The sequence below is a fragment of the Rana temporaria genome, chromosome 4 (genome assembly GCF_905171775.1).
Source record: "Rana temporaria chromosome 4, aRanTem1.1, whole genome shotgun sequence".
Classification (NCBI taxonomy): Eukaryota; Metazoa; Chordata; class Amphibia; order Anura; family Ranidae; genus Rana; species Rana temporaria.
The window spans coordinates 335,999,643-336,014,342 of NC_053492.1; the positions used below are offsets into that span (position 1 = coordinate 335,999,643).

At 46.6% G+C, this 14,700-nt stretch overlaps 1 protein-coding gene across 1 annotated transcript in view; it reads right to left on the reverse strand.

The window, feature by feature from the left end:
• Positions 1–14,700, reverse strand: part of NLRC4 (NLR family CARD domain containing 4) — an 806,697-nt gene that overhangs the window by 166,425 nt on the left and 625,572 nt on the right. The window contains exon 9 of the mRNA XM_040350743.1: positions 6,573–6,740. Within this exon, the coding sequence (XP_040206677.1) occupies positions 6,573–6,740 (168 nt within the window). The remainder of the gene's footprint in view (positions 1–6,572; positions 6,741–14,700) is intronic.

Genomic DNA, 14,700 nt, shown 5'->3' on the forward strand with positions numbered 1-14,700 from the left:
GTAGCAGTACTCTATAATATTGAAGTGTAAGACCGTCCGGGCCGGGGGCTTTCCCTGATTCGGTGTTGCTCATCGCGAGCTGTAGCTCGGATAACGTGATAGGGTCTTCAAGCAAGTCACGTGTCTCCAAAGGTAGATTGGGCATACCCGGGAGGAAGATATATAATCCGTCATACGATCTAAGGGTGGAGGCGTCGTGGACAGGTTGTAGAGTGACTCGTAGTAGGACTTGAACTCCTGAGCTATGTGTTGAGGCATAGTTATCCTTTGCCCCGTCGGGGAGTGTACAGACGGTATATAGGATGCTAGTTTCTGGGCGCATAGGGATGGTGCGAGAAGCCTCCCGCACTTATTGCCTGACTCGTAAACTTTTTTGCGGGATACTTGGAGCGCCGCCTTAGCTTTGTAAGTGAGTATGTCCGTGACCTGCGTGCGTATCGCGTTGAGCTCCGATTTCAGTAAGTCAGTCGGGGCTTGCTTGTGCCTAAGTTCCAGGGCCTGAAGCTGATCCAGGAGGGAGGTCAATTGGGTTGTCCTTAGTCATTTAAGTCTTGCGCCGTGTTTTATAAGGACTCCCCGAGTTACTGCCTTGTGAGCCTCCCATACTACACTCGTCCCGCAGTCAGTGGCATTGTTGGTTTGAAAGTAGTTAGTTATTTCTCTAGTCACGTCAGCCAGTACCTCTGGGTCTTGCAGAAGACTCTCATTGAGCCTCCATGGTTTCCTGTGACCTCTGTAGAAGTTGGTCAGGGAATACCGCAGTGTAACCGGGGCATGATCTGACCAAGTGATGGATCCCAGTGAGACCGATTTGACCGCTTGTAGTTGGTCGTGGGGGACAAATACATAGTCTATACGCGAGTATGCGTTGTGGGAGCGAGAGAAGAAAGTGTACTCCCGATCGCCATGGTGAAAGAGATACCAGGCGTCAATGAGCTGTGACGCGTGTAGAGATAGATGTACAGCCTTACGCATGCCCCTAGTAGTGGAAGAGCGTCCTGTAGAGGTATCCTCAGCAGGGATCAGGGGGATGTTGAAGTCTCCCCAGACAATAAGTTGTCCCTCAGTGAATTTCCAAAGCATAGCTAGGTGTTTCTTGATGAAAGTGTCTTGTTGGCTGTTTGGGGCGTAAAGGCTAACAATGGTCACCTTCATACCGCCAATCAGCCCCTTGAGGAATAGGAATCTGCCCTGCGAATCGGTCAGGACTGCGGTTAGTGTCCACGGGATTTTCGCTGAAATCAAGATAGAGACCCCCCTAGATTTAGCAGAGTGGTACACTGTCGGGAAGAATCTGTTTTTGAGGATCGGGAAGGTGTTTTCTCTAAAATGTGTTTCTTGCAGTAGCACAATATCCACGCTTAGACGTCTCATGTCGTTGAGAAGCATCCGCCGCTTCTCTGGGACATTGAGCCCCTTCACATTGAAGGTGACTACAGTAATCTCAACCATTTTCAGGGCTGGCAGGAGAGGAATGATAAGGGACCAAAGAAAAAAAAAGGGGGGGCAAGGGAGGACAAGAGAGGGATTCAAGGAGAGTAGGTGAGAGAGGCGTAAGAAGGAGAAGTGAGAAATGAACATAGGGAACACAAAACATAATAATTATCATCAGGCTGACTAACCAACAAGTCATTACCCCGCCACCCCTGGTAAGCACCCCCCCAACCCACCAGACCCCAACCGGGCCCCCCATAGAACCCCCCCAACCCACACTCAAAAAAAAAGACAGGTGAAGCTCCCACCCCCCAGTTTCACCGACCAGCTCCCCCACAAAATAAAGTAACTCACACCACCCGAATTAAGTCAGTTGTACTGTTCCTGGTGTTTTCAGGTAGCCGGGGGGGGGGGGGGAAGCCTCTGACGGGAAGTTCGTCCTTGTGGGATCCCTGGTGTGTCCATTAAAACGAAAATCAGAATGATTCCAGGGAGCCGGACAAATGGAACAAGCGCAGCAGGCATCAAGCGGTGCCGGGGGGGGGGGGGGGTTCCTGCCACACCGGAGACCCATGACTTGGCAGCCACGAAGTCCACAGGGCAGAACGGGAGGTAAGTCTATGCCAGTATGGGCAGTCCATCGTCTCAGAGGTGGGGACAGAGCAGAGGACTCCCATCCCATAACAAGCACGTCGGAAGGCACTACAGCTTCTCCTCCAGCCATGTGTAGGGAGGGGGGGGGGCACCAAACACAGACAGAGGTCTACGGGGGGAGATCAGGACAGGCGGGGGAACCCCCACGGGGGGGACAAGGCAGGGGACAAGGCAGCAAAGGGGGAAATCAGTCAGCCTGAGCAGAACAAAAACTCAGTCAACCCGTAACTTTTAGGACTCACGTGCCTCAGCATTGGATGATACCCGCATGCGACCTCGGGACCTCTGAGAGCGGGCAGGCTGGTTGTAACGCCCGGGGGGCCCCCACGACCGGTCGGTTTCGGAATCTGCTTTAGCCAGTTCGGGACCTGGATCGGCTCTGTTCCCAGGAGGGCGAAGAACTCAGGTAGGTCAGCGGGTGTACGCAGGGTGAAGGAGGTCTGCTCCAATCGGAAAATAACCGCCAAGGGGTATCCCCAGCGGTAGGTGCAGCCGTGCCTCCTCGCTGTATCTAAAACCGGCTTTAGCATTGCCCGGCGCTGGAGCGTGGCCCTGGATAGGTCCGGGAGGATCTGGATGCTCGCCCCATCAAAGTCCAGTTCTTCCAGGTCCCAGGCCCTTCTTAAGATCACCTCCTTCTGCGCAAAGCAGTGCAAACAGCACAGCACATCACGCGGCCTGGCGGATTTCGTGGATCGGGGGGCCAGGGTACGATGGACCCGGTCTATCTCCAGCGAAGGCGGTGGAGACTGGCCAAAAGTGCTTCTTTTACCAGTCCATAGTTCATAATATCCTTGTCTGGGATGGCCCTGAACGCTTCACTGGCCCGGCCGGACAATTTCCCAGACACAATGGTAACCCATTCCTCTGTGGGCACCCGGTGTAGGGCACATTGCCGTTCAAAATCAGCAAGGTACCCATCAATCTCCCCTTCAGTTTCAATGAAGTTCTTAAAAGCAGCAAAATGTATCTTTCTCCTTTCAGTTGGTGCTGCTGTGACTTCTGCTGCTGCATAACGTCTTTGCCGTAGCCAATTTGCGTCCACAGCAGCTATAACTCGGTCTATGATCTCCGGTGTAGGGTTAGAACCATAGTATGCCAGTCTTAGTTTGACTGCCCGATCAAAGCTTGCCTCCTCCGGGTCCTGTCTGATACGCTGGGCCTTTCTGTTAAGTTGGGTCTTTCCGCTCCATCCATTTGGACAAGTTCTGTGATCACGTCCATCTTCTTATGGTTCTCCAGTAGTCCTTGTAGCTGTCCTTTAAGCGATGGAATTATCCCACTGCTGCCACCAATTGTAACGGTCACCACCGTTTACGACCTTCCATCACATCCAAGACAGCTTATCGACACTCCAACCAACAGGACCCGATCCATCCCATTTCCCCAGAATCAAGACGAGACACGCAGCTCTGTACTTGTTCCAAAATGAAGACAACTTTTAATGGTAACTTTCAGTCTTATATACAGTACAAGGCATGGAAGGAACAATCAACTCCCCACCCACACATCACACCTTGGGGGGCTTCAATCACATTCTTTGAGCTAATTACTAATTGTAACAGAATGCATTATCCAGACAGCCTGGCTCCGCATATAGCTTGACAAGTCACATCTATTATCCATAGAATTCACAGTGTTAGCATCACACAATTAGTTCCCCTCAATCCACATTGCACAGACGTCTGACCTTTAGAGTCACAACACATCTATGATCAATAGCACACAAAGCAGCATCACACAATGAGAGGTCTTTCAGAAGCAGACTCAATTAGCATGTCACTAGCCAGTGCTAATCATAGAAATGAGTCATAGAATATTCTTTGCAGGCATTAAGGAATATACTGTAGATCACTGTCCACGCCAAAACAATCCAACATGTGTCCCCCATCTCCTGGCTCAATCTGTGCCCAAAAGTCACTCCTGTTACAGTCCGTTTCATCGGTCCAAACCGACCGTGTGTGGGCCCCATCGGTCAGTTATCCTTCGGTCCAAAAATTTAGAACTTGCTTTAAAATTCAACCGATGGACGCCTAACCGATAGGTCAAAACCGATGTTTGCTCAGAATCAAGTCGACACATGCTTGGAAGCATTGAACTTAATTTTTCTCTGCACGTCGTTGTGTTTTACCTCACCGGACTTGATCGTTTTTTTAACTGATGGTGTGTAGGCACATCAGACCATCAGTCAGCTTCATCGGTTAACCGATGAGAACGGTCCTTCGGACCGTTCTCATCGGATGGACTGATCGTGTGTACAGGGCTTTACTCTTCCTGCCTACAACAAACAATAGGCTAGACCTTGAGTAAACATGCGCCCTCTAGTGGCTGGGGAAAAACAGCAGCCTGCCTGAGCAAGAGTACAGGCATAATAGAACAGCACACTGCTGGTGGTGGCCACCGGGAAAACAGACAGTCAGATTGCTCTCTTTTAATAGATAAACTGCAAACAAATGCAGATTCATTATTCCTCGCTGCAGGGTACTGCTGGAATATCACAGCGACTCAATCTTTACCCATCACAGCGGGTTGGTGTCATGCCAGACCTTCAAGGATGGGGTCCCCTCTGTACATAGGGTACACTGCCTTGGACCTGTGTGCCAGAAAACCTGTGGTATAGCAGTCTGACCAAGGTGCTGGATCCCAGGGCCCAGCTCTCCTAAGAGAAGCGCTACAGGCAAAACCTTGTTCTTCCATACCGAGGCTTGGGTACCATCCATTTTGTCTTTGTTCATAGACTCTTTGAATGGATCCGAGCGCAGCTCTCTGACCCTGACTAAGCCATCTATAGAGCACTTATTAGGAAAGTATTAACCGTGACCAACACCTTAAATACTGGCAAACAAACTGAGGTACTCCCTGTATGGGAGGGGTTATATAGGGAGGGGACTTCCTGTCTTAATTATTCCAGTGTCCATCACCTGAAAGTGGGCGTATAACCCAAATAGTAATTACTATGGTACTCTGTATCTCGTGATATACGATAAAGAAATCAAGCATATGTGATGTAGCTGTTAGATTAGGCAGTTGATGGTTCTCTTGTGGGACCTCTTTAGGCTTGGCTTCACTGGTGGGAAGCAGTGTTATCTTGGAGGTCTCTTGTGTGTCCAACAATCTGTTGAGGATTTTATGTAGATTTGTCGTAGGAGTTTTAGTGGAGTTGGATTGCTCATTGTTTCTCTGCTGCTCCCTCATCATGTGTGGTGAGGATCGGCTGGGGAAAAACTCTAAAATCTTCGCGGGGTCCCCGTTCCAGGTGCCGCATCCACCTTCAGGGTGCGCGCATCCATAGACCCCGCCGGCGCGGCCCACCTGGCCAAAATTGCAGACTACTTGGAACCTCATCCAGAGGTACAAGGGGACCCCAGTGACTCACTGGGTTCCCGGTTATATTGAAAGGATCTCAGGCTGGGTGCCGTTCGATTGGGGAGTCGGTTTGAGGAGGACCCGGAGGCAGGTTGTCCAACAGAGCCTGAACAAACCAATTGGGGATCCGGTGACCAGAGTACTGACAGGTATGCTTGCTGTCATCTGGTGACCAATGCAGAAATCTACTGGGAGGATTCGCTCCATCTAGCCATCTCGCTCAGTTATTGTAATTGGCCTGTGGCAGAGGCCCTAGAGCCAGGTCTGTGAGAGAGGCCTGTTCCTCACAGAAATCCTAAGTGACATCTCGGCTGCCAGGCTTGTAAAAAAGGGTCTGTCCGGTGGGCACTTCACCCACTCCGTTGGAGTGGTGACGAGTTACAAATTGGCACTATACAGAGCAGTACTGACTGCTCCATTTAATATCCAGGCCTGATACTGCAAGGTTTTCCCTCTCTCTCTCTCTTCATCAACCTTGTCCTTCCCAATTTATGTTGATGTTGGCCGTGTTGGCCTGGAAAATAAAGCATTGGAAAAACCTTTATTCACTGTCTGGACCTTCGCTCACTGTTTTGTTTCTACAACTACAGCCCTGGGCTATATCAAGGTAACTCAATATGCTGATCCCAAAAACAAACCAGAGGCTCCTGCGGGGGTAACGCTACACTTATAAAGCAGTATATAGTGACTGGTTGCCAAGGAAATATGTGACTTCACGCTTCCTTTGCAGGCACAGTCATCCCCCATATTCATTTTCAAAAGATTTGTTTTGTGGTGCCAGAAAGCTGGCACCACTTTTGCTCAGGCATTATCCAGGGCCAGCATCTGTTTTAAGCACTAAGGTTCTGGAGTAGGGGTGACACAATTCTTGTGCCCTGCACAAAAGCTCTTACTGCCATTCTGCATATACACATGGGTTGATTTGTTAAAACTGGAGAGTGCACTATCAATCACAGGCCTAGGCACAATTACTTGACTGTAGATTAGGGACTGCTGTTTAATATATATAAACAATTCTACTCTTGATGGCTTGTCTAAACGGTGATGCTGCTAACTACTTAATAGTGTTAGTTTTTTTTTTCATCCTTTTTTACTTTAAAAAAAGTAAATGTTCTCACCTAATTTTTTCACATCTTCATCAGTCATGTTCCACCTTTTAAATGCAAGGTTTGACAGGCTTGGAATTCCTTTAAGCTGACACATCAGTTTATCCAGGCAGCCTTTTATATTTGAACCTCCAGGTAACTTAAGTGTTGTTAATGTTGGCAGCTGAGTCAAGGCAATTCCTAAGAGAAAATAACATAAATAAATTAATTGGTACACACACACACACACACACTCTTCTAAAAAATTGCAATTATATTTTCTATGTAGTAACATAAAGCATGACAAAATATACTTTATAGTTACATAGTTAGGTTAAAGAGACATGTCTATTTACAAAAAAAAGAACAAACCCACAATTAATAAAAAGGAGGGCAGGAAAATTCTTATAAAGCATAGTCCAATTCTCTCCAAAGGCAAAAATCCATCCTGATCCCCTAAGGCAATCAAAAACTGTCTGTATCAATAATCATTGAATTTCATATATACACTGTGCATTTAGAAATACATCCAGTCTTTTCTCTATTGTCCATTGAGGGACACAGTTTTATGGATAATAAGCAGGGGTTATACTGCCACATACAGTAGAAATGGACATTTAGAAAACTGATGACTAACCCCCTTGAGGCTATACACCCCTCCCTCACCTGCCTCATTCCCCTCACCCCTTCTCAGTTACACTTGGTGTCCTCAGGAGAATGGATGTCTCCTTCCTCTCTGCTATTTTTTTCTCTTGAACTGGAAGATGCTCTCTATCAATAGTTACTGGTAGATACATCCCAAATATTGAAAATGCTTGAAGTATCTATTATTTAGCCACCCAGTTAATTTAGTATGCCCCCGCTATTCTGGTCAGGCCAGTATATATGGGGATCTCTTGAAGCATTGCAAATTTATCTTCTTCCTTGGTGAATATTCTATTTCACAGAACAGATTAAAGCGACAAAACACCCGTAGAAATGCTTGTTGCCGCGCTAGATGCTTGAATCGAGCGTTTCCATTAGTTTCTATGGGAATACAAACGTTCAAAAGCGCCCAAATCAGCCCGATTTGCGCGACAAAAAAGGGTCCAGAACTTGTTTGAGCTTCAGGCGGTCGGCTTCAGGCGTTTTGGAGTGGAGATGTGAACCATCTCCATAGAGAATAATGGCCCGGATTCACAGACAGCAGCGCACATTTATGCCGCTGTAGCGTATCTCCTGTACACTACGCCGACGCAGCGCAGAGAGGCAAGTATGGAATTCACAAAGGACTTTCCTAGGCGTAAGCCGGTGTAGGTGGAAGTGGGTGTGAGCCATGCAAATGAGTTGTGACCCCATGCAAATGATGGGCTGAGCGCCAGACAGATACGTATAACGAACGGCGCATTCGCCGTCCCGTGGACATATCCCAGTGCGCATGCTCAGAATTACGTCGGAACTACTGCCTAAGATACGTCAGATCACTGCCTACGGCGTGAACATAACCTACTCCTAGTCATATTCACGTCCAACGTAAACTCCGTAAAATACGCCGGATTGTGTTCCCTGGTGCAGCCCTTTGCATGGATGCTGCTGAGTTACACCTCCTTTATGGGGCATAACTTTACGACGTACGTATAACTTACGCGCACTTGCGTCGGGCGCACGTACGTTCGTGAATCGCCGTATCTCCCTCATTTGCATATTTGAATAGAAAATCAATGGGAGCGCCACATACGTCCAGCGTAAATATGCGCCCACTCTACGACGGTGTAGGCAAGTTACGTCGGTGGGATGAAGCCTGTTTTTAGGCGTATCTTAGTATGTGGGTCCGTCGCACAGATACGACGGCGCATATTTGCACTTACGCGGCGTATCTGGAGATACGTCGGCGCAAGTGCTTTGTGATTCTGGGCCAATGCATTTTTTCCCCTCTAGCGCTTTATAGCTTCAGGCTTCAGGCTACAAAACGCTCAGGTGTGAATGCAGCCTTACAGCTCCAAAAAGACAAACTTACCGTTTAAACCAAACTCGAATGCACTCTTTATAATTGTTGCTGGGTAGAGCTAACTTCTATAGTTTTGTTCATTATATGTTATCTTAATTATTGTTAGATAAATTCATCTATAACGGAGTCTGACTTGAGATATGCTACTAGTGGGACCTATGAGTGGTGAGGCTCATTCGTGAAATGCTCAACTATAGACTCATTTGAGTATATATATAATGGTACTAAGAAAGTTTTACATTACTGTTATCTGTATGGTACATCCACGACATTAGCTACACAATCACATAATCACATGGTTAATTGTTTTATGTCTCCCTTAAAATTGTCTCCTATAACAATGCAAAACCCTAGCCTAAATAAGGTCCAAGAATAAACAACTAATACATCCTGATACCTGCTCCTAAGTTCTCTCGGAACTCCCTATATTCTAACCATAGGCGTGCGCAGCCTATTGCATTAGGGTGTGCACCCCAAAGCTCAAACACACACATACTGTACCTCCCAACCGCCCTGGATTCCGCGGGAATTTGCCGCGATTTGAAGTAAGTCCCGGGGTCCCTCAATCAGGGCTAAATTCCTGCAGCCCAGTGCCAGAACAAGTGAGTTCTGACACTGGGCTCCACTCAGTGGGAGTATCCTCACTGCAGCCAGTAAGGATTTCTGCCAGCAGCATATGTCAGCTTCTCCTTCCCCTCAAAATTGTTACAGACACTGGTTGCCAGGACCGCCGGCCTCCTGGCAACTGATGACTCGTTTTGCGGGTGCGCACTGTGGAGGAAGCTACCTCTGATCAGAGCGGCTCTCTCTCCCAGCTCCGCCTCCGACTCCTGGCTCCAAGCTGCAAGTGTAAGGTAAGAGCTGCAAGTGTAAGGTAAGAGCGGGGCTGGGACAAAGGCTAGAAAGGTTCTGCAGAGGTAGTGTTTACATGTGAGGAGGGTCACATGGTAGCCAGTCTAGAGCGCATCGGGCTCTGCCTCCTATAACACCCCCAGTCCCTTCGGCAGCCCAAGTGATTGCAGAGCCGTTGAGAGCTGCCCTGTTCTACTAGTATGTGCTTCCACTCACTGAGCTCTTCTCCTGGCTCCTGCTGGCTGCATTCACGACAGAAAGCAATCCGCCCCCTCAGTCTCAGCTCAGCCACGTCCCCTCTCGTGTGTAGTAGAGAATGCCAGGGGTCTGCACAGAAGTTCAGCAGGTCAGTTTACTGTGCTGTGTGTGTATGTGTGTATGAGTGTGTGTGTATGTGTGTGTGTGTATGAGTGTATGTGTGTGTGTATGAGTGTATGTGTGTGTGTGTATGAGTGTGTGTGTGTGTGTGTGTGTGTATGAGTGTGTGTGTGTGTGTATGAGTGTGTGTGTGTGTGTGTGTGTTTGTATATGATTGTGTATATGAGTGTGTGTATGAGTGTGTGTGAGGTGTGTGTGTATATGAGTGTGTGTGTATATGAGTGTGTTTATGATGTGCTGTGTCCCACAATGAAGCCTGTTGATTTCCTTCCTGCTTCTGCAATAAGTCTAATGTATGTTTGCATCCCTAGCAGTGGCGGCCCGTCCATAGGGGCGCCCGGGCGCCGCCCCCCATCCCCCAGTCAGTAAAAAAAAAAAAAAAAAATTTTTTAAACCTGTCCCTTTAAAAAAAAAATCCAAAAAAGGGCCTCATATGTGCACTGTGTCCGCGCGCCGGACGCCGGGCACAGTGCAGAAAGAGTAGCGCCACGTCTGTGCAATCACGGGATTGCAGACGCGGCGCTACATTGGAAGCCAAAATATCCCTTTGTGGTGTTCTCCATCGCGCCACTTGCTTCCGACGCGATGGACATTATGGTTATCGCCGAGCGGGTGCACCCGCTTTCAGTGTGCACCCGCTCCTCTCTGTGCTCGTTCCGACGTCACTGGCAAAACAGGAAGTGACGTCGGGACTGCTTGAGCTCAGTGTGCCCGACCGAGGAGAGGAGCAGGTAAGCTGAGCTATGCCTGCCTGCCTGCCAGACATCTCGTATGGAACAAAAAAACACCCCACACAACACCAGCGTCGGTGACAGCATCCAACCCCCCCCCCCGCTTATTCAACCAATTTAATAAATGGGTAAATGAATTATAAAAAAAGTTTTTTATTAAAAGAAAGTTTTTTATAAATTATTTACCCATTTATTAACAACACTTATTTTCTATGTAAAAATTAATTACAGCACAAATAGCGGCCGGTAACACTACCCCACCAGACCACCCCCCCCAGTTATTAAAAAAAAAAAACGCCGTCAACACCACACCACCCCCCGCTTGCAAATTGTCCTGCGACTTGGGACTGGAAAGTTGCAGGATAAGTTGGACCCGATGATTTCCAATGAGAACTGTTCATATCTGTGCAACTTTGAAGTAGTTCCTGCATTACTTTTGTCCCACTTTGATGTGACTTGAGGTCCATAGACCTCCAGAATACATAGGCATTGCTTCAAGTCGCTGAAAAATCGCACCAAAAAATTGTGGCAGAATCTTGCGACTTTCAGGCTAATGCAGTCTGAAAGTTGCACAATTCTACTGCAATTTTGATGCGATTTAAAGCAATGCCTGTGTATTCTGGAGGTCTATGGACCTCAAGTTGCATCAAAGTGGGACCAAAGTAATGCAGGGAGGGACTATTTTGAAGTTGCACAGATATGAACGGTTCTCATTGGAAATCATGGGGTACGACTTGTCATGCAACGTTTAAGTCCCAAGTCGCAGGACAAGTAATGCCTGCAGTCTCTGGTAATCTTGTGCAGTATGTCCGCAGTCTGGTAATCTTGTGCAGTATGTCCACAGTCTCTGGTAATCTTGTGCAGTATGTCTGCAGTCTCTGGTAATCTCCTGCAGTATGTCTGCAGTCTCTGGTAATCTCCTGCAGTATGTCCGCAGTCTCTGGTAATCTTCTGCAGTATGTCCGCAGTCTGGTAATCTTGTGCAGTATGTCCACAGTCTCTGGTAATCTTCTGCAGTATGTCTGCAGTCTTTGGTAATCTCCTGCAGTATGTCCGCAGTCTCTGGTAATCTCCTGCAGTATGTCCGCAGTCTCTGGTAATCTCCTGCAGTATGTCCGCAGTCTCTGGTAATCTCCTGCAGTATGTCTGCAGTCTCTGGTAATCTCCTGCAGTATGTCTGCAGTCTCTGGTAATCTCCTGCAGTATGTCCGCAGTTTCTGATAATCTCCTGCAGTATGTCCGCAGTCTCTGTTAATCTTTTGCAGTATGTCCGCAGTTTCTGATAATCTTGTGCAATATGTCCGCAGTCTCTGATAATCTCATGCACTATGTCCGCAGTCTCTAGTAATCTCATGCCCATTTTGAGTCCTTCATTACTAACAGTGTCATATTTTAGTTTGTTTGCACCGATCTGTAAGGCTGCGCTATATACCATGATTTGTGATGCTGGGGCTGTATACTCTGTGCTGTGACGCTGAGCTGTATACTCCTGACATTCAGTGGAAGCAAGTGGAATACAGGGGACGGAGCGGTGGATTCTATAAGGGGTGTGGCTTATGAGAAGTGGGAGGGACCAAATGTGGAAGGGCGGGGTATTGCGCCCCCCCATCCTAAAACTTCACCAGCCGCCACTGATCCCTAGGCTGCATATACTGTGCTCTGCAGAAAAGTTATGTTAACTCTTCACTTGCTGCCACTTAACTGCTCTGCGGCCACTACCCTCTGTTCAATTCCTAGCCTGCTCATACCTAATCATAGGGAGGAGTGACTGTATGTAGACAATTTTTGAGCATCAGTTTTTTGGTCACATGTGCTTTTTGAACAATTCATTTAGGTAGGTCCAGTTACTATCTAGTGAAGTATACGTAGGTGTGCCATTATTAATTTCTCTTATTGCAGCTGGTGCTCTGGATGCTTCTCTTTGATTTATGTGACCCTCCCTCTGTACCCCCCGGTATGTCTCTGTGTAGGGGTGCTGCAGCAGAAAATTTATAATTTAAGCCTGCATTGGCTGTTCCAGGTCTGAGCCATTGGGCTGGTTTGCTGTGCCATAGTCACACATTTATCTGCAGCATCTCCCTGGCCCTCATACACAACCCCCTGTGCAATATTCCATCTTATGGCTGCAAAATTCAATGTATGTGTGGACTGTATGTATGTGAGCATGGCGCCTGGAGGCAGTTTTTGGTTTTCATAGACAATGCTGTTTTTTACTGGTGACAGAAGGTGGTTTTCTTATTCAGATCGATCATTGTTGCTCAGTTGCTCGATGTTATGGTCCTTTGGGCATTCTTATCTCCATTTGCCTAACATTTTTAAACCCCCGACCCTGACACCTACAAAGGCTGGCTCTTCAAATATACCAACTACCTGAAGAGCTACCACACCACTGCCAGTCTGGAGATGGTTCATGCTGAGCAATGGCTGCTCCCCTACTACAGGTTACAGGTATGTAATTATGTCCCTGTTGATCACTGGGGGCAAGGGGCTGACAGGTGGGCAAACAATGACTGGGGAGGACACCACTCACCTGGGGGCATGGGGGGGGGGGGCACTGACTGCTCTGAGCATGGGGGTGGCAACAGATGGCAGGGAGCACCCATATATGGGGCAGTTTCTTCCTGGCACAGCACAAGTTGACCAGACTGAATATATTTAGTAAATGATCACACAGGTTGGTAGATTAGATCTTGCTCTGGGATTTACTGTTACTGTACAGTACAAAGCCTGTGTCCCTCTAACAATTATAACGTCAGCCTTCTCCCTGTCGTCTTAACAGTGCCACAGCCACACCCCTCAACCCTATACTCTGTACGCAGCACATCCTTTAACCCTGCACCAAGTACCCAGTGCACCTCTTAACCCTGCACTCAGTACGTAGCACACCCATCAACCTTACACTTGTTACACAGCACACTCCTCAACACTGCACTCTGTACATAGCACACTCTTCAACCCTGCAGTTTGTACACAACATGCCCTTCACCCTTAAGCCCCTCCCTCTGATAGGAGTTTGGCCACACCCACATTTTGCATGGCGCGCTTAGTGCCACAGCTCACTCCTTAAAGTGTCCCTCATTCTGAAGTTCAAAAGTTGGGAGGTATGCACACATGCGCGTATATATATATATATCTAAGTGCGATGAGGACAGAGAGGGATGCCAGGGACAGAGAGGAATGCTAGGGACAGACAGAGAGATGCAGTGCGATGAGGACAGAGAGGGATGCAAGGGACAGAGAGGGACACTGGGGACAGACAGAGAGGGACACAGTAAGATGATGACAGAGAGGGACGCAGTGAGATGAGGACAGAGAGGGACGCCCCATGTGGAAGTAAAATATATTTTAAATATATTTTAAAAAAACATTCTTAATATATTTTTCTCAAATATATTGCCATATATTTGAAATGCTACAATTTTGGCCAGATTCTATATATATATATATATATATATTTGTGAATATATTATGGAATGCATTGTGAAATATGTTGCAAATATATTCATAAATATATGTTAAATGTACTTCTGAATGCATTTAGCAATATATTTATGCAACCATAAATATATTGCAATGTGCATTTTGGAATGCATTGTGAATATATTGCTAAATGCATTCAGAAGTACATTTCACATATATTTCTGAATACATTCCAAAATGCATTTTGCAATATATTTATGGCTGCAAAAATATATTGCTAAATGCATTCAGAAGTACATTTAACATATATTTATGAATATATGTGCAACATATTTCACAATGCATTCCAAAATATATTCACAAATATATTGAAATATATTTTTGAAATATATTGAATCTGGCCAAAATTGTAGCATTTCAAATATATGGCAATATATTTGGGAAAAATATATTAAGAATGTTTTTTTAAAATATATTTTAAATATAAATGTAAATGTACTTCGGAATGCAAAATTTTAAAAAATACATTCCTATTACATTTTGAAATGCTGTGTATTTATATATTGTATTTTATATATTGTAGGCCTATAAAACTAGCAAACATTTGGAAAAAAAACAATAACACAGTACAATACACACAACTTTATTATCATGTAAATATACAAAAACTACAACACAGGGAATAGAAAGTGGTGTTAAATGAGTTCTCCAAGCTAAAACTTTTAACCCCCGCTGTGCCCGGGCTGTAAAACTATACAAAATAAACTTTCACTTACCTGCCTACGATCCCCCG